The sequence below is a fragment of the Pelobates fuscus genome, chromosome 1 (genome assembly GCF_036172605.1).
Source record: "Pelobates fuscus isolate aPelFus1 chromosome 1, aPelFus1.pri, whole genome shotgun sequence".
Classification (NCBI taxonomy): Eukaryota; Metazoa; Chordata; class Amphibia; order Anura; family Pelobatidae; genus Pelobates; species Pelobates fuscus.
Window position 1 is genome coordinate 245,907,208 of NC_086317.1, and position 21,148 is coordinate 245,928,355.

Below are 21,148 nucleotides of genomic sequence, written 5' to 3' on the forward strand. Positions count from 1 at the left end.
GTGTATGACGGACCGCCTGGTACCTTCGCCAATCCCGTTCCTTAGCTATCACCGGGACACCAGCAGCGCTCCAGCCATTATCTGCCGCAGCTTGGCTGGGGTCTCACTGTCACTTCCCACCCTGGAACAGGGTCCTGGATACAACTTCAAGTAATTAAGCTCTCCTGCAGAGAGTACAGCTGGTCCATCCACACACTAGTCAAAACTGAGTGAAGGGTAAAAAGGAATTGGTTTATTTAGGCCAAGATGCCTGCTTATATACACAGCCCCCAGCATGAGGTCTCCAAACAATACAACACAAGCCCCTCCGGGAGATCTCTGTGCCTGGGAGATAATTGAGTTAAAGACCGGTAAGCTAAATTTCTCCCAGGAACAGAGAGCCAAACACACAGACATAAAAACCACAAAACATTATCAAAGCATATAATAGCCCCACATAGCCTGCATCCCAAAACAGCCCTGCTCTGGGCGCCCAAGTTGTCCAAATAGTGCTCAGATCCATTCAGTATAGGAAAAACGTCACCATGTCAAAGTTCTGACTGGCCGCACACGTGGTCCTATACCCAAAATAGTTCCAGAGCAATGTGTGTTTTGGCCGCTCAAATTTCAGGAGCTCCTGCAGGCCACAATACGGGGTTCTCCGTCTGGCTCTCAGGGAGCGTTTGTTCCACTTAATCTCGGGCACCTTCCCTCCAAAATGCAGTCTGCTGGTGGGTCGCCAAGTGGTTCTAAACTGCAAGGTCACCTCATGCTGAAAACAGGTCCATGGCGGTCGCGGCTAAATACCACTGAAGGTTTGATCGTCCAAACGGCCGTCAGAAAGCTAGCTTTCAGATAAATTCCAGAGATGGGAAAGTGCCGAACCAGGGGCAACGAGGGAAAGTTGCTAATGTCGGCTGGTAAGGGTAACTCCCGAACGGGGTCTCCGATCTGGACCATAGTCGGTGGGCGGGAGGCCAGCATCCACACTCCTCCAGGAGTTCATGGCAAATGTCCGTGAACAAGAGCGTTTGTCACATGGTGTTTTCTATCTTACTTAACCAGGCCATGGAGCATATTTTGCTACAAATATGGAGCTGAGCACTTCAAAGCAGAAGCACATCACAATAAAGAAATAGATTTAAAAAAATGTAAATGTTGGGTTGCTTGGACCTATTCCAATGTATTGGAGCTTCAGCCCCAATAGTCCCAATGTTAATCTGGCCCTTGGAATATAGCCCATGTTGGAGATTTGGTAGATATCAGGTTTATGGTGTGATGTCCCCATTCATTTTAGTTCTTCAGAGTTAATTTTTCCTCTTCCATTTGCACAGGGCTCAGAGGGACAACGTGGCTCTGCAGGACTGACAGGCCCACCTGGTCAACCAGGCCCTCCAGGAATACAGGTCCGTATGATCCTTATTGGTGGACAGTTATGTTTCCTCAGTGCAGGATAAATTACAAGTTCATCTTTGTATGACTTTTTTAGGGTCCACCCGGTATTGAAGGATTAGATGGGAATGTTGGAAAGCCTGGTCTGAGGGTAAGTGAAAAGTCAACAAAATGTATGTGATATAAATGGAATCATTCTGCATATGCTAATTAGATGCTGCATATTGTATTTGATTGTTTCATGTGTGTAGGTGCTCATATAGTTATGTCAAATAGTTACTAAAACAACTAGCATGTATACACTCTAATATGTTTTCTCTCCGTAGGGAGAACCAGGACCGCCAGGAATTCCTGGACTAAAGGGCATTCCGGTGAGTGAAAGCAGCATACCAGCTGATGATAGTCACTTTTTGTTCTCTATATAAATTGTCTCTGCATGGTGGTATCATGAAATGCTTTCTGTGCTGGTAAGCCTGATGAGATTTCGCATTGTTTTTGTGGTATCTGGGCTATGTGGTCACAGTGGACCTGGGATTGGGGTAACAGTGCGGGCTCTCTAGTATTAATGCACCAGCTGGAGCTCTTGTAGTGTAAGTGCGTCTGGTGGCTTAATATGTTTATCTGTGGAGTATCGCATATCGGATATCGGATGGCATTCCCTGTCTAGGTTTCATCATACAATTGCATTTTATGTGTTGTGGCTGGCATTAGAAAACCAGCTTACTCTATACAATCTTATTTTTTATTCTTTGATTTGATTTTTTCAGGGATTTAAAGGAAAAACAGGACATCCTGGTCTACCAGGAGCAAAGGTATTATATTTATTTTACATGGTTTAGAAGTGGGTACATACACGCTGAGGTCCTCTTTACAGCTGGTAAATAATGTAAACCTTTGACACACTGTATTTTGTAAGCATAACACTTAAATGAACACTCCACACACCATAACCACTACAGCCCACTATAGTTGTTATGGTGCTCTCTCATAAGTAGTTAAATCGTTCAACGTCACACCCCAAGCACCACAACACCTACAGCTTGCTGACAGCCTTTATTCTAAAAACGTTTGACTATTTATAATGTGGGATAGGAGTGCAAGGGTACTCCTGGCACCATCATTACTACACCAAGTCTTTAATTAAAGCCAGTGGCAGACGTAATGTAGAGATGGCCCTGGTGCAAGAAGTTTTTGGGCCCCCTTCCAGTGCAAGAGTGGCCAAAAGGTATATCCCCATCTGCCCTACAATTTCAACAATGTTATGCCAGCTGGGGATCTACCATTTGCCCATCCTTGCAGAAATGTATATGTGTTTGGGTGTTTGAATGTAAGCATGTATAGAGTATATGTGTGCATGTAGGGATGTATTTGTATGTATTGTTGCCATTGGAATGCAGGGGTGTACTTGTGTTTAGTGTTTATGTTGGAATGCAGCATTGTATTTGTATGTAGTGTTGTTTTTTTAAATACAGGTGTCCTTTTGTGTGTAGTGTTGGTGTTTGATTGAAGGGATGTTGTATATAATGTTAGCATTTTAATACAGGGGTGTGTTTGTGTATAATGTTTGTGTTTGATTGCAAGGGTATGTTTGGATGTAATGTTGGCTTTTAAATGCAGATGTACATTTGTGTGTAGTATTGGTGTTTAAGTGAAAGGGGTGTGTTTATGTGTAATTTTGGAGTTTGAATGCAGGGGTGTGCTTGTATGTAATATCTGTGTTAGATTGCAAGAGTGTGTTTGCATGTTGTGTTGGTGTTTGAATGCTTGGATGTATGCACATGCATGCATACATACATAAACACTTACACAGATATACATACACATTAACACAAAGAAATACATGTAAACACACTGACACATACGTACAATTCATATACACACATGCACACATCCTGACACACAGATACACACACGCACTTATACACACACCTTGACACAGATACAAGCACAAATAATCTGACATACACATAAACACGTACATATATACATGTCACCATTTTTATATTTGCAGTCACATTCCTGTTAGCATAACTGTTGTGTCAAGGAGGTGGATTGTTTGGGGTCCTGCTGCAGACTGAGCTTAATGGGATTGTGGGGTTTGGAGCAGCTCTCAGCCAATGCCGCCTTTTCCCTCCCTCCTTTCTGTAAGAAGCTAGAAGAAAGTGACCAGCTGTCATTTCCTTCCAGACAGGCGATTCTAGAGGGGCATGGTCGCGCTTTGAACCACCGGGTCAGCAATAGGCCACACAATGGGCCCACAAAGTGTGCGAGCCCAGGTTCAGCTGTACTGGCGGTACTTCCGCAACTATTGACGCCAATGCAACAGTACCCAATGTGTGGCTGCTGCCTCTGATAGCTTTGTTGCTGTAAATTGCAGAATATTGAGCAGTGAGACTGCATGGGCCTAATCTATACATCAAAACTGCTTCATTAAGTTGTTTTGTCGCTTAGAGTGTTCCTTTAAAGTCTTCTCTTTGAGTCTTGAGAAATTATTGGTTTAATTGGCAAGTTAATGTAGGGTTAAAAATTGGTAAAAGTAAGGTTTGATTGCAGTAACATGTGGGAAACTACTACACTGTACTTATTTGCACTTAAGGTGCTAAAGATTGTATAACTCATACATTAATTTCTAGTATTGTTCTAATTTCTAATATTTAGAGTAGGTTGTAAAAAAAAGCTGTTTGTAAAAAGTGGTGTATTAAAGAGTAAGTCAAAGAAGGTCCATATATGAGCATATTTAGAGAAGGCACATCATTGTACATTATTCATTTTGTTTTGCCTGTCCAGTTATTTTCTGTGTATAAGAATATATATCTTTGCCACACAGGGAGACTGTGGACCCCAAGGGCCCCAAGGAAGTGCTGGACGGCCAGGAGCAGAGGTGAGATAAGCTTCAGCTATAGTACTTGTAAAAAAATAAACTGGATTTTCAATCCTGCTTTCTGCTAATTTCCAACGACTTTCTTTTAGGGGGATCCAGGTCCTATGGGACCACAAGGTCGACCTGGACCTCCAGGACATTTGGTAAGTGAAACAAGGACAGTGTGATGCATAATAACCCTTACAAGCTTTACTCTTCTCTTACATGTGTATCTCTTTTAGGGGCCTGCGGGAAGCACAGGACAGCCAGGTAGCCCTGGGCCACCAGGATTGGTAAGTGTTGATCGGTCTTTGAATTGAGTGAATGGGAGTCTTTCCACCCTTGTAGTTAGCACATATATCTATCTCCATTTTCCTAGGGAGTGAAAGGTGAACGAGGTCCCCATGGTGACCGTGGGCCTATGGGACTTCCAGGTGAACCAGGAGCTCCAGGACATCAAGGACCTGCTGTGAGTACCCAATGCCACAAAGATGTTGAAATGGGTGAGAGGCTTAAACTGTGAAATTGTGAGAATGAAGATATGTGACTGGATCTAGGAGGGACTTGCAGATTCATGACTAAATTAATTGAATCATTTTTTATGAATAATTCTTGGATAATTCCTAACTAGATAAATTATCTATAGAGCTAAGTTATAATATGTGATGTGTTTTAGAGATCTCCATAACTACACTTTTTGTCTATCTTCAGGGTGAAATTGGATCAGATGGAGCTCCGGGTAAAGATGTGGGTAGTACTATATACGTTTTATTGTAAATCTCAGCTTTCTTCTTGTTATCTTGTTATCCCTCTTTATAATGTCTTTCTATGTGGAGAGCTCATCTTTTCTCCCTTTTGCCTGACACTCACCATTTTCATGCATCTCTTATGTGTGCATGTTTAATGCTTATTTTCACCTTTTTACAATATGTGCATTGATTCCAACTAGTTTTACCAGCAACCACAAGGAACAAAAGAACTACTTTAAGATATCATTATTTTTATTTCCTACATCCTTTCCTACCACTTTTGCCCTTACCTGAAATCAAATTACTACAAACTACTTTTTTGTTATTCTCTATTTTCAATAGGGTTCCCCTGGACAGCCTGGAATCCCTGGTACTCCAGGTATGAAGGTGAGTATCCATACTACTGTGGTTTGAGCTATAGCTTTATAAAATAAAAAATACATTCTAAATTATCAATCTATGTATAACAGGGTGAACCTGGAGCAACTGGTTCTTCAGGGCCACCAGGAGAGAGAGGAAGACCAGGACCACCAGGAGATTCCTCATTTTCCTCAAAAAACTCTCACATGGAAATAGTTGGGCCAAGAGGACCTAGTGGGGAAAGGGGAGCTTCAGGTCCACCTGGACCTCCAGGACCACCAGGAACTCCGGGAACCCCAGGAACAACGGTAATAAAGCAGCAAAATATCAAGCTACATTGTCTTTAGATTTTGTTTTGTTTTCTCTAACTAATCAGACATACAGTAGTTTAGATGGTGTTAATGAATAGAGTAAATGTGTTGTTATCCAAAGATCAGATATATTAGCATTGCAGTGTACCAAGTTTCATTACTGTTTTCTCTCTGATAATCTGGAGCAATAGAAGATCACCCTTACTACTCATTACTTATACAGAAGGTCATTTATACTATGAGTAAATTACATTAATAAGTCCATCTAGACAAAATAAAAATTAGGACTGTTTTAGAAGTGGATTCTGCAAAAACTGCAGTTCTCATTATTTATAACGCCTCTTCCATTACCAGACTGAACACATCAGTTATGATGAAATTAAAAGGATGATACGGCAAGAGATGATCAAGATCTTTGATGGTATGTTTTCCTGGTATAACCTAACTGCTGATTTATTTCACAATTCGGTTACTATGACCTGAACACCTTTATTTTGTTTGTGTGTGTGTAGCCATCTATAAACATAACTAGTATGTAGACATGTTTCTACTGAAAATTGATCCCAAGTGGTCCAATTAGTGAGTTGTACACCCTGTTGGTCCAGCATTGGTTAATTTTACCTGGTGGTCTAGCAGGGTCCTGAGTCCCTGATGGTCCAGCAGGGAAGCATGAGGTTTGCAGTGTATATTCCGAAAACTACTGCTTGCACAGAGATAGATTTACCACGTGAAATGTATATTTACCTCCAGTTCATTGCTCTGTACCTGTACAATTTGACCTGCCAGATACCCCAAATGTATTGTTATGCACCTCTCCTTCTGCCCTCCCTTTTTATCACCGGCAGATACAGATTTCTGTAATCACTCCCTCGCCATTCAGAGTGCAAGCTGGGAACATTCGGCAGCTGCGCTCTGACTCGCTACAGAGAGGCAGACCGCAAGAGAGCCGTTACTGAGATCTGTACCTGCCAGAGGTGCAAACCTCATGCTGCCAGCCTTGATCTCCACTATCAATGCAGCAGGGCTATATAAATAAAAAAAATATTTCTCAGTTATACACCTTCAAGTGGCACCCACAACTTGTGCCATATCTTCCATACCCTAGTTACCCTATTGCTAGTATGCCCACTCATGGTATACTTTGTCCATAGAACAAGTACGCGTCAGCTCTTTAATGTTGCTATGATCCATAAATACTTCATTCTTTATTAGCCTTCACCTTCAATGCACACGTTCGTACATACAGAAAAGAGTGAAATGTACCAAGAATATGGTTTTGCATTCCAAAAAAGAAAAGAATTATGATTATTTATAAAAAAGAAAATGCCATCATTGCCTTTATTTAAATAACTTTAAAATTAGAAGCAAAGAGCATTCAATCCATCATGCTGACTGTAACAGGCATCCTAGATTGGCATTACAGATTTAGTCTTAAATGCACCCAGGACCGGACAATAAGCCAGTCCTAGGTCAGGGTGGGCAGGAGGCAAAACCAACGTTAAGGGAATAGCAGAATAATGTAGCATAAAAGCCAGGTGGAACATTTTCTAAAATATCATCTTAGTGATCTGAAGGTCTTTATAAATGGCAAAACACAGACAGCAGAGAAGTTGGAAATGAAGCCATATGATGCAGAGAGAGTATACTGTTACATTATGCATTCGTTGTTAACATATTTTTCTGAATTTTTAAAGTTGGTCAAGAAATCACAATGGTCCATCTTTTGCAGTATATTTGTGTAGGAGAGTAAAAACACTTGAAAAAAATATTTATTGTGCATTTGTAGAGAGGATGGCTTACTACACTCGTATGCAGACACCAGTCGAGATGGTGTCTGCACCTGGAAGACCAGGCGCTCCTGGCAAAGATGGAACTCCAGGACGACCAGGATCACCTGGAGCACCAGGACATCCAGGACAGATTGGCCGTGAGGGGCGCCCGGGTGTGCCTGGAATGAGAGGTAAAGAGGCAAAGCATAGTTATATACCTTACATTAAAATGTTATGGATATTAAAGTATTTCAGGTATAATGGTAGATGTTGTTTGCTCATTACTCTATCTATATTTGCATGTGTTGCATAAACCCTTGCACTATGTTCATCACCAGAGAGCCAATTTGCTTGATGGGTGCTGGAATAAATTATATGACTTTTTATTCAGCTATTAGATGCTATGATTGTACAGTCTACAAACAAGAATAGCTAAAGACTACTAAACGTTGTCTATATAATATATTTATACATGATAATGTTATATGAAACAGCCTTCTACTGTCTCTGTTTACAGGAGAACCTGGACCAAAGGGAGAGAGGGGTGTCAATGGTATTGGAATGATGGGTGATGTTGGTCCACCTGGGACACCAGGTAAGATTTCATTTTAACATCATGAATCCTTCTGTTTAGGGAATATTGAGATGGGAAGCAGTTGCAAACCTTTCACTGAACTTAACAAAATCTTCTCCTCTGGCATTATTCTTGCAGGAGCACAAGGTCCTCCTGGATATGGTAAAATGGGCTTACCTGGGCCAATGGGTCAACAAGGAATACCAGGTATCCCAGGACCTCCCGGAACAAGTGGTAATCCAGGAAAAGAGGGAAGATGTAACCCAGCAGACTGTTACAGTATGATGTCAGTGCAAGATTATCAACCCAAGCGTATGAAGGGGCCAGGTCGATAAGGTGCAACAAAATCCCATGTCTTTTCTAATGGACCATCTCCCAATAGCTCTGACCATCTTCCATGCCAGAATGAACAGCAGCTCATTGTTCCATATACTGATTTATATATATTGCTCCGTATCGTGATGCAGGATTTTCTGACACAGAAGGGGGTACAATTAAATTAATCCCACATTGTATTTGCACCCAAGACCTGTTTTAGTCAACATTCTGCTTCCCTTCTTATATGTTTTCATGTCTTCTTTCTAAACATATATTAATTTTTTTTGGACATCTTCCTCTATCTGGGCATCGTATTCCCTCGTTCAAAGGGTTTCATCTGTTGAAGGTCAAAAATAGATTAACACTACATTGCAATGAGCCTCTTGACTGTAACAAATGTACAAATTTCTGGTGCAGTATGTAATATCAGCAATGTAAAATATTATGGTAACAAATATCCTTGCACCAGAGATGCAATAACACAACATCCTATCTCTCTAACCTTATGGTTTACTCTCAGTCATCTCAGTTATTTCTGTCCACTGGATGACAAATCAATCTGTTAATCTGACATGGTTACCTCTTCCAAGATTTAATTGAGACCTGGTGACCCTTTGTTTACAACATCAGTTCTCATGTCAGGGCTTATCAGATATTCACCTTGTATAGTGTTGTTGAGTTCTTCTCTAAGCTCACATATGTTTAAATGTGGTTATAATCAGAACTAAAAATATATTTGAATATATACAAAATTAGTAATAAAACAATTACAAAAGAACAAAGAAGTCCATCAACATTTTAAAGTGTAAAAATGATGGGCTTCAATACAAAACACACAGGATGAGGTGAAGGTGCATTTGCATTTTCAGACACCTTGGGGATTATGAGTATATTTTGTAATTCAGGGGTAAAGTAGAGCAAGCGGTATAAAGATTCCAATGATTTCCATGGTGATTTCGGAATTTTACCCCAGAATTACGCTTTTCATTACTTATGGTCAGTAAGGACCTATCATTTGATATAGAGGATCTAATTGTACACTTTATTCACACTTACGGGCTGACTGAGGGGATTAAGTGATTTGTTTTGCTTTTATACAATTTCACCCTTTCCCCTTAAAGAAGAGAAGAATGAACCACAACAAATTTTACTATAACAGTTACTATTCAAGAGGAAACCTAGACCAAAGTGCTAAATTATTCATTTAATTTATTAGCCTCTGTCCAGACGGTGTAAATGTTTTGTCCATACTGTTGTGCATGAATTGTATAGGTTGGTGAAATTATCCTTATCCTGTTAATCCAAGACGAATTCTCCAAGATTGTAAAGTGGTGTCATAGATAGAGGGCAATCTCTGATTTACAAAGTTAACTACATGTAAAAATGTGAAAAGTCAAAACCAATGCCTTGAACAATGACCACTACCCAACACGTTACATATGAGATATTTTAATGCACCTATTGAGAACCTCATATCTAAAACATAAGTTTTTAAGATAGACAACGTGAATGCAGTTTCACTTACACTTTGTACTCTGTTCAGAATATCTGTCTTTTTTTTTTCCTTCAACCACACATCTACTTCTAGATTCTTTAGTGTCTTGTGTCCTGTTTCCTTTGTTTCTTGCTGCGCTAAGAAATTTATATTTAGTTTTCATTTCTGTGGTCTTAACAATTTCATGAAATTACATTAATAGGTGCTGTCTTGCAGGAAATTGATAATGAATGGCACACATTGACTTTTTATCTCCCTCTCCAATTTTTTCAGTTAAACTTAAAGTTCAAATTGTAACGGTATCTCTTGAAAATGAATGTCATTAGTCATTAAATGTTTTCTGTTTACATTTGTATGTCCAGTCAACATCCTTTTAAATGAAAATGAAGATTCTCCACAAACATAGACTAATTCAATCCAATTATGCTGACTTCATGTACTTTTCTGTGTAAGGTATTGTGCCATAAAGGATATGACTTTGTCTGCCTCTGTTGTTGTAGATTTATCTTCCTTATGTTGCTAAATAAACAGATATTCTTTTATTAAAAAAGATTTATTGGGATGGTAGGGATGCCCGTAATATATCTATTTTATGAATTAATTAGTTGGAAGGTATGAAACTGGAAAGGAGGAGGGCATTAAGGAGAAATGTCAGCGATGTGGCTTGCATCAACCCAAAGGTGCAAAAGAGGACCCAAAGAGGTGGGCCTTCCCAAAAGAAGCCAGGACCCGAAAAAAGATGCATTCAAGACTGACTGTATCATGCCAGCCTGCCACACTCATGGTTACACACACACAGAGCACTTCTGAGGTGCTCTGCCCCGAGTTGAATTTCCTGAGTACATTTTGCACAGTGCAAATGACTCTAATGTGGGCCCAAATGCAGGTAGTAGGAAACAAACCTAAGACAGCAGGACAGGACCCTTAAAATCGGACTGTCCTGCCAAACCAGGACTGTTAGGAGGTATGGAGTATTTGCCAGGTTTATTTATATGGGATGTCTGACTATGCAATATATTAGGTTGTATGTAATTACCACCACCACATAATGGTGACAATACTTAACAAGACTATGCAATATGTTGAATACTAGCAATGCCTTCCATGGAGTTTGTGCATTATTTAATACAAATATATAAATAAAAACATGTACTGTATCAAGCTATTGCTTAAATTCACCAAGCGGCTCTGCACTAGACAAACAACAAATGTAGCCTCCTTAGAAAGAGTCATTGTACAGACAGGCACCCACTGAAAATGGTCCAAACACCATGCTGTGTGCGTCATTGGAGGTTGGTGGATGCATATGTAGCCACTCCAGTCTGTTGGAGTAGAAGTCTTGGAGTAGGCATTTATGATCTTCAGGTATGTATAACTGTTAATCTATATCTTATAGACTAGATATCTACCGGCCTGAATCGGACTCTGTCATCCACATATTTTGTAAGTAACAAAGCCCTTTCATTGATGAGGTGCGATATATGAAACATATGTAAATAGAAAATGTCTTGTAAAAGTTGTTTCAACAAATATCAAACACGTAGACCCTATATAGAGAACTTGGTCACCTCCTAGCTATTTACCTCGCTTTAAGCCTCTTTCAATGGAGTTTTTTTTTATGATACCTCAGCTTTCCATTCAGGTTTGTCTACATTTCTCATAATGAGGTTTGACGCTGAACACCAAATAAACTACAGGTGCTAAAGTTGAAATACCGCAATAAGTTACGTTCTCTGTGTGTCCTTCATGAGATATTTGTGTATTAGTCATATTCAGAACATGTAGGTCTCTGTTGTCACAAGTAGCTGCATTATGTCATTGTTTTGCTAGCAATCCAAGTACATATTCTCAAATATAATTTATATGCTCAAAATTGTCTACAGTGTCTTCCTTTATTAGTGTGCAGCTTATTGTTTATGCCTGTTTAGGATTTTATGATAGACTTGCATTGTAATTAAACCAGACATTACTTAAAGGGAATCTATAGTGCCTAAAATAACAACAGTTTTTGGGACTGTAGGAGCCCTTCTATCATTGAAACCACTGCCCTGCCTCTTTGCTGAAAAAAGGAAGTTAAAAAAAATGATGACTCATCTCATTTCCAGCGACTAGACTGTACTGGTGCAGACGCCCACTCTGCCTCTAATGACGTCGCGTCGGCATGCTTACACAATTTCAACCAATCCAATATTTTCATAGAGTAGCAATATTTTGCTGTAGATATACATGCTGTATTCCTCCAATGAACTGCTACTATGAGCAACATTTGATTGCAAAACAGAGTTGTGTTCGGTTCTGGAGGAAGAAGCACCTCTAGTGACTGTCAGGAAGACATATATTTAACCCTGAAATGTAAACATTGCCCTTTCTACAAAACGGCAATATTTTACATTGCAGGTTAACACTACAGACCTAATTAAAAAAAAAAAAAAAAACATTATCCAGAATGTAACGTACCTTAGAAAAAGTGATATACCAATTTATACTTGTATTTTTAGGCTATATTTAATTCTTTCAGCTTGCTCATGACACAGTCAATGAAGTTGTGAGGTTAAAAAGTGTCACCATGGCACATTTGCAAGTCAGACCATACATATTTTACCAGCACTGTATTATTGATATAGTCAGAACCCATGGAGAAAGTAACAAGCATGTTCAAAAGGTTTTATTTTCTCATTTTGGAATATTAAGGACAGAACAACCTTTTTAAAAGTATTTTTAATTTTTTTTGTAAAAAAGCAAATTGTGTAAGTTTGTCACAAAAGGAGATCATTTAAAAATGATGCTTATATTTTTATGGGAGGACAGAAATGCCAATCTGACAGGGGCCCTATTGGGCCACTTTCTAATTGGCAGTGCAGGGAAGAAGTAAGGTCAGTTCACTTCCACTCAGCTAATAGAGAACAGCGAATAGAGGGAAGCCAACTCCCTGCACTCAAAAGGCATTCAAACTTGGGGTGGATAAAATATGTAAATTATGATGTGTGTTTAGGTCAGTGAATATCTGAGTGTGTGTCAGTGTGTATGTTTATCTGTGTCGGTATGGGTGTGTGAGTGTATAGATACAGTGCCTTGCAAAAGTATTCACCCCCCCCCCCTTGACTTTTTACCTATTTGTTACATTACAGCCTTAAGTTTAATGTTTTATTAATCTGAATTTTATGTGATGGATCAGAACACAATAGTCTAAGTTGGTGAAGTGAAATGAGAAAAATATATACATAAAACTATTTTTTAGAAATAGAAAACAGAAAATTGGCATGTATGTATTCACCCCCTTTGTTATGAAGCCCATAAAAAGCTCTGGTGCAACTAATTACCTTCATAATTAGTGAAATTATGTCCACCTGTGTGCAATCTAAGTGTCACATGATCTGTCATTGCATATACACACCTTTTTTGAAAAGCCCGGGAGGCTGCAACACCTAAGCAAGAGGCACCACTAACCAAACACTGCCATGAAGACCAAAGAACTCTCCAAACAAGTAAGGGACAATGTTGTTGAGAACTAAAAGTCAGGGTTAGGTTATAAAAAAAATATCCAAATCTTTGATGATCCCCAGGAGCACCATCAAATCATCATAACCAAATGGAAAGAACATGGCACAACAGCAAACCTGCCAAGAGACGGCCGCCCACCAAAACTCACGGACCGGACATGGAGGCAGGGCCGGACTGGGAATTAAAAGCAGCCCTGGAAAAAAAATATTTACCAGCCCCATAATGCATCGCGCCAGCATAGTGTGCAGATACAGAGTTAGAAAAGAGAACTTAAAATTAAAAACTATTACTCCAACGTAAAGAAAAGCACTCATAGGCTTCAAAATAAACAAAAGTGCTGATTTATTTTAAGCAGACGTGCATGTAATTAATGTTTCGGTCCAACTACCTTGACATATTAAGGAAAGCTTGGTAATGGGACTGAAATAGTGAACGTATGTACGGCACAACTGTAAAAAATTGACGTTATCTTATTTATATTGAAGTCCTGTGGGTGCGCGCTTCACTTTAACCCCTTAAGACCGCAGGACGTACTATGCCGTCCTTATTTTGTTGGCTCTAAAAGCCGCAGGACGGCATAGTACGTCCTGCGATCTTATGTACTTACCCGGTCGCCGGCGATCCCACGCCGGCGATCGCGGTATGGGGGACTTACCTGGGAGCCCAGGGAGTCCCCCTGCGTCCTCTTCAGCCGCCCAGGGCCATGTGATCGCGAGGTCCTTGCGAGGACCCCGCGATCACATGGACGGCATAGCCGTCCAAGGCATTGCCAGCAGGGGGAGTGCCTGTAATGACAGGTACTCCCCCTGCTGTCTGAAAAAAAAAAAAAAATGTTAAAACAGTGTAAAAATAAATTATATATACTTAGATCATATATATATTTATTATATATATGATCTAAGTATATATATACACACATATACATAAATATGCATACACTGTCTACGTGTATTTTAATATTAATATATACATAAATATCAAAATACATGTACAATGATATTGATTAAATATATATATAATTTTCATTATATATATATTTATATATAATAAAAAATAAATAAATATATAAATACGTTAAAAAAATAAATAAAAAAATAATTAAAAAAAAATAGATAAAAAATATATAAACATGCGTAATTTCGTTCTAACTGTATTTTAAAATTAATATATATATATTGATATCAAAATACATGTAGAACGAAATAATATATATATCTATATACATAAGTATATACGTATATATCACTATGTATATACCTATATATAAATAAAAATAATTTAAAAAAATTATATACATATATATACACACATATATATATATATACACATATATATATAATAATTCTACGCATATATTTATGTAATAATTTTACATAATTAGGTCATTTTATTAATTACAATTTGCAGGACCTGCCTGCCAACCCAGGCCAAAAGTTCAGGGAATTACATTGTCTAGCACTATATTTAACTCTGTAACTTTCCAAGACACCATGAAACCTGTACATGGGGGGTACTGTTTTACTCGGAAGACTTCGCTGAACACAAATATTAGTGTTTCAAAACAGTAAAATATATTACAACGACGATATCGTCAGTGACAGTGACATTTTTTGCATTTTTCACACACAAATGGCACTTACACTGACGATATAATTGTTGTGATACGTTTTACTGTTTTGAAACACTAATATTTGTGTTCAGCGAAGTCTCCTGAGTATAACAGTACCCCTCATGTACAGGTTTTATGGTGTTTTCAAAAGTTACAGAGTCAAATATAAGGTTTGCGTTTCAGTTTTTTCGCATTAAAATTTGCCAGGTTGCCTTTGAGACCGTATGGTAGCCCAGGAATGAAAATTATCCCCATGATGGCATACCATTTGCAATAGTAGACAACCCAGGGTATTGCAAATAGGGTATGTTCAGTTTTTTTAGTAGCCACTTAGTCACAAACACTGGCCAAAATTTGCGTTCAAATTAGTTTTTTGCATTTTCAAATATTAACACTAACTTTGGCCAGTGTTTGTGACCAAGTGGCTACTAAAAAAGACTGTACATACTCAATTTGCAATACCTTAGGTTGTCTACTTTTGCAAATGGTATGCCATCATGGGGGTAATTCCTATTTCTGGGCTACCATATGGTCTCAAAGGCAACGTAACCAATCTGGCGAATTTCAATGTAAAAAAACTGAAATATGTAACACGCTATATTTGACCCTGTAACTTCCCAAAACACCATAAAACCTGTACATAGGGGGTACTGTTTTACACGCGAGACATCGCTGAATACAAATATGTGTATTGTATTGCAGTAAAAGCAAACAGTATTATGACATTCACAGTTAGAATGTCACGTAGAACTAACATTTTTTTAAAAATTCTTATTTTCTCCCATTTTTTAAATATTTTTTTCATATTAAATTATGTTCCATACCTAAATATTTGATGTTAAACGAAAGCCCCGTTTCCCCTGAATAAAATGATATATAATAATGGGGGGTGCATTTAATATGAAAGAGGTGAATTACGGTTGGACAGACATATAGCGCAAATGCCAGGTTTTGTTTACGTTTTTTTGGATCACAACTTGTACATTTGGCTGCGGTCTTAAGGGGTTAAATATGTTATTGTAAATATAAAAGACATATTTTTATATTTATATATATATATATATGTGTGTGTATATATATATATATATATATGTATATAACTAATACACACATTAATATACATGTCATATACCATTGGAGGATCCAGAGCCTGATCCCGGGAGGGGAAAAAATCCATGTACAATAACCAGTACTGCTCTGTGTAGTGGTTATGGTGCAAGGAGTGCCGGGACCCCTTCACAAAGTAAGAAGTCAAACCATTTAAAACCCCTTAAGGACACATGACATGTGTGACATGTCATGATTCCATTTTATTCCAGAAGTTTGGTCCTTAAGGGGTTAAGAACAGTTTGACAACTTACCTGGGGTCTGCTGGGATATGGGGCTGTAGTAGGGTATAGGAGCAGTGGTGCAATGTGTGAGGGGTGCAGTGTGTGTGTGAAAGGTTCTATGTGTGTGTGTGGGGGGGGTGTAGTGTGTGAATGCGTAGGGTGTGTGGGGAAATGTGTGTATGGGGGGGCTGTGAATGTGTGTGGGGGGGCAATGTGTGCATGTGTATGGTGTGTGTGTGGAGGTAGTGTGTCTATGGGCCTAGAGTTCACTCTCAACACTGCGACCACCAGGGGAGAGCCTCATGGGGGGGGGGGGAGGAGTCTCCCCTCTCCTTCCCAGTCTCTCTCTTCCCCCTCTGCCTTTCTCCCCCTCCCCTTGTGTGTGTCTATCCTTTCTCCCTCTGTTTCTCTCTTCCCCCTCCCCTTGTGTGTCTCTCTCTCCTTTCTCCCTGTCTCTCTCTTCCCCCTCCCCTTGTGTGTCTCTCTCCTTTCTCCCTGTCTCTCTCTTCCCCTCTGTCTCTGTCTCCCCCCTTTCCCTGTGTCTCTCTCTCCCCCACATCTCTCTTCCCCTGTCTCTTTCTCCTCCCATTCCCTGTGTCTCTCTCCCCCACATCTCTCTTCCCCTCTGTCTCTTCCCCCCTCTCTCCCCCACATATCTCTTCCCCTCTGTCTCTCTCCCCCCTTCCCATGTGTCTCTCTCTCTCTCCCCCACACATATCTTCCCATCTGTCTCTCTCCCCCACATATCTCTTCCCCTCTGTCTCTCTCCCCCCTTTCCATGTGTGTCTCTCTCTCTCTCCCCCACATATCTCTTCCCCTGTCTCTCTATTCTCCCCCCTCTGCCTCTTTCTCCCTCCTTTCCCTGTGGCACTCTCCCTCCCCCTCTGTCTCTTTCTTGCAACCCCCCAATTCTCCCTCCCCTTCTGTCTCTTTCTTGCACACACCCCTCCCCCATCTGTCTCTTTCTTGCCCCCCCCAATCTGTCTCTTTCTTGCCCCCCCAATTCTCCCTCCCCTTCTGTCTCTTTCTTGCACACACCCCTCCCCCACCATATGTCTCTTTCTTGCCCCCCTACTCCCCTACCTGAGAGGAGTCAGGGGGGGCAGCGCGTTCCACAATACAGCCTCGCCGGTTCGGCGGCACTTCTAATGCTGGGGGCTGAAGGAGGAGGGAGGAGCATGTCTCTGTACCATGCTCCCTCGCGGTTCCTGTGCTGTGAATTGTGGGAACCGCGAGGGAGCATGGTACAGAGACATGCTCCTCCCTCCTCCTTCAGGCTCAGCCCCCAGCATTAGGAGTGCCGCCGGACCGGCGAGGCTGCCACCCGGTCCGGCGGCCGGCCCCCTCAGAGTATGTGCCACCGGACCGGCCACCCGGTGGCACATACATTGCCAGAGCAGCCCCCAGGTGCCACGGCCCACCGGGAAATTTCCCGGTATCCCGGTGGGCCAGTCCGGCCCTGCATGGAGGGCATTAATCAGAGAGGCAGCACAGAGACCTAAGGTAACCCTGAGGAGCTGCAGAGTTCCACAGCAGAGACTGGAGTATCTGTACATAGGACAACAATAAGGCGTACGCGCCATAGAATTGGGCTTTATGGCAGAGTGGCCAGAAGAAAGCCATTACTTCCAGCAAAAAACTAAATGGCACGTTTTGAGTTTGTGAAAAGGCATGTAGGAGACGCCAAAAATGTATGGAGGAAGGTGCTCTGGTCTGATGAGATTAAAATTTAACTTTTCGGCCATCAAACGCTATGTCTGGCGCAAACCCAACACATCACATCATCGAAAGAACGCCATCCCCACAGTGAAACATGGCGGTGGCAGCATCATGCTTGTGGGGATATTTATGGGATAATAATAGTAAACAGTTGAGAATTGCCCACTATTTCAATTCTCAGATCCCAAAGATCGTTATCGTGTAAGTGAAATGTATTCCATATAAATAAAATCACAATTTTTTATAAAAATAGATACAATTTATTGTGACAAATTAAATAATAATAATATGTAACATGCATGATAATAATCAATGGATATTTAGTATAACATGAGTATGCAATACAAATGGCAATGTTAAAACACGTTCCAATGGTTAACATAGCAATTGTCAAGACAAGATTTATGATGGCTTCACAGAGACAAAGACATTTTCTTTCACGGAGCTTGCAGCATAAGGCCATAAAAACTTTAGCTAACAGTTAGAATAACCCTCTCAATGCTGGCTAGACCTCCTAGGTAATTAAGACCTATTCTCATGTGATTTTAAATAAAATAACATTTAAACCAGCTCATTAGTCATTTCCTGGAACCATCCAATAAGAGTAATCTACCATGTTCTATAAGCAGAATTTTTAACTTGCCTAAACAGATATTTTATCTTATTTTAGAGCAAATCAACACACCTGGATAAATATCACGATATGCTAACATGTGATATGTCACATTAATATATCTAATTATTACTTTCCATCTGCAGAATAGAATGCAGAATAGAATGAATAGAATTATATATTCTTTAGTAACTAAGATTTCTAAATATCAAAATCTGATCGTGATTTATCCAGTCATATATCATGCTATTAGAAAATTTTAATTAATTTAGATTAATTAAATGAAACCAGTATAATTACCAGTTGAGTAGACATTCTCATCTGATGAGTAGGTAGTCTCAGGAACTGAATGGATGTGTGATGGTGTGTAAGAAATTCTGAGTGCCCTGGAGTGGATATCTGTCATGGATTTCTCTGCATTGCCCCCGACTGCTCACCTCTTTGCTTCTTTGCTTCCTTTTGCATTCCTCTCTCTTCCCTTTGTCTTAACTTTTTAAGGGAAAATTCACTAGGTGATAGACCAATAGAAAACTGGAGGTGTGGTTACCTTCCAGATAGCAATTTAAGTATTTGGTCTATAGAGGGCAGTCTCGTCCCACTAAACATTCCTATCCAGGAAAGAGTTAACTTTTCCTGGTGGCTATTTTGACGTCATTTAGCTTATCTTTATGGTTGTCCATAACTTAAGTTTACTGTCAGTTCAAAGAGTTTCTTTGGGCTTTCTTCAGACTATGTGTCTGGCAAATTCTGCTATAATTTATAATATGACAGTTATAACTAAATATGACCCCTAAACTTACAATGTGACGTTATACAATATCGAAAGTAAAATTACATTATTTAATCTTCTCTGTCATAAATGTCTGGGTTTAGAATTAATTATATTCCATTAGCATTTAGACAGTCTGTCCATCCCCCGTTCTCATTTCTTATCAATTTGGTTTGTATATACTAAGCATTCCTTAGCTTCTGGCAAAGTGGTTAGTTTTACAGAAAGGATAGAAGTCTTGTGTCTTATGTTAGCTTGAAAATAACAAAATGGAGTATGCTATGTTCAGAGTGACTCTGATAATATACATTTTAATTTATATCATAGCACAAAATGTCTGCCGATATAAATACCCTGACATGCTGTGGGGATGTTTTTCAGCAGCCGGGACTGGGAAACTGGTCAGTGTTGAGGGAAAGATGGATGGTGCTAAATACAGGGATATTCTTGAGCAAAACCTGTACCACTCTGTGCGGGATTTGAGGCTAGGACGAAGGTTCACCTTCCAGCAAGACAATGGCCCCAAACAATGTTGTTGAGAACTAAAAGTCAGGGTTAGGTTATAAAAAAAATATCCAAATCTTTGATGATCCCCAGGAGCACCATCAAATCATCATAACCAAATGGAAAGAACATGGCACAACAGCAAACCTGCCAAGAGACGGCCGCCCACCAAAACTCACGGACCGGACATGGAGGCAGGGCCGGACTGGGAATTAAAAGCAGCCCTGGAAAAAAAATATTTACCAGCCCCATAAAGCAACACTTGGGTGGTTTAAGGGGAAACATGTAAATGTGTTGGAATGGCCTAGTCAAAGCCCAGACCTCAATCCAATAGAAAATCCGTGGTCAGACTTAAAGGGACACTATAGTCACCTGAACAACTTTAGCTTAATGAAGCAGTTTTGGAGTATAGAACATGCCCCTGCAGCCTCACTGCTCAATCCTCCGCCATTTAGGGGTTAAATCCCTTTGTTTATGAACCCTAGTCACACCTCCCTGCATGTGACTTGCACAGTGTTCCATAAACACTTCCTGAAAGCCCTATTTAGGCTTTCTTTATTGCAAGTTCTGTTTAATTAAGGTTTTCTTATCCCCTGCTATGTTAATAGCTTTCTAGACGCTGCAAGAGCCTCCTGTATGTGATTAAAGTTTAATTTAGAGATTGAGATACAATTATTTAAGGTAAATTACATCTGTTTGAAAGTGAAACCAGTTTTTTTTTCCATGCAGTTTCTGTCAATCATAGCCAGGGGAGGTGTGGCTAGGGCTGCATAAACAGAAACAAAGTGATTTAACTCCTAAATGACAGTGAATTGAGCAGTGAAATTGCAGGGGAATGATCTATACACTAAAACTGCTTTATTTAGCTAAAGTAATTTAGGTGACTATGGTGTTCCTTTAAATATTGCTGTTCACAAGCGATAACCATCCAACTTGAAGATGCTGGAGCAGTTTTGCAAAGAGGAATGGGAAAAAATCCCAGCGGTAAGATGTGGCAAGCTCATAGAGACTTATCCAAAGCGACTTGGAGCTGTGATTGGCGCAAAAGGTGGCTCTACAAAGTATTGACTTTAGGGGGGTGAATAGTTATGCACATTGACCTTTTTCGGTTATTTTGTCCTATTTGTTGTTTGCTTCACAATAAGAAAAAAAAAAAAAAAAACACTGGTGATTATTTTGTCCATCCAAGGACTGGTAAAAGATACCCTATTAAGGGATTTCATAATTGCCAAGTGTGTAGTGTACATGCTAAAGTGTCCTTGTGGCCTAGCTTATGTGGGGGAGACCACAAAAAA

General features: G+C 39.9%; 1 protein-coding gene across 9 annotated transcripts in view; it reads left to right on the top strand.

Moving 5' to 3' along the window:
* The window catches only part of COL16A1 (collagen type XVI alpha 1 chain), a 178,651-nt gene extending 168,363 nt beyond the window's left edge, over positions 1-10,288 (top strand). For all 9 annotated transcript variants that reach the window (XM_063456263.1, XM_063456273.1, XM_063456317.1 and 6 more), the window contains 15 exons: positions 1,314-1,385; positions 1,469-1,522; positions 1,698-1,742; positions 2,139-2,183; positions 4,199-4,252; positions 4,342-4,395; positions 4,474-4,524; positions 4,611-4,700; positions 4,943-4,978; positions 5,323-5,367; positions 5,451-5,648; positions 6,006-6,072; positions 7,438-7,611; positions 7,938-8,015; positions 8,133-10,288. In XM_063456263.1, coding sequence (XP_063312333.1) covers positions 1,314-1,385; positions 1,469-1,522; positions 1,698-1,742; positions 2,139-2,183; positions 4,199-4,252; positions 4,342-4,395; positions 4,474-4,524; positions 4,611-4,700; positions 4,943-4,978; positions 5,323-5,367; positions 5,451-5,648; positions 6,006-6,072; positions 7,438-7,611; positions 7,938-8,015; positions 8,133-8,329 — 1,260 coding nt within the window. In that variant the 3' untranslated portion in view covers positions 8,330-10,288. The remainder of the gene's footprint in view (positions 1-1,313; positions 1,386-1,468; positions 1,523-1,697; positions 1,743-2,138; positions 2,184-4,198; positions 4,253-4,341; positions 4,396-4,473; positions 4,525-4,610; positions 4,701-4,942; positions 4,979-5,322; positions 5,368-5,450; positions 5,649-6,005; positions 6,073-7,437; positions 7,612-7,937; positions 8,016-8,132) is intronic.
* The last annotated feature ends 10,860 nt before the right edge of the window (positions 10,289-21,148 follow it).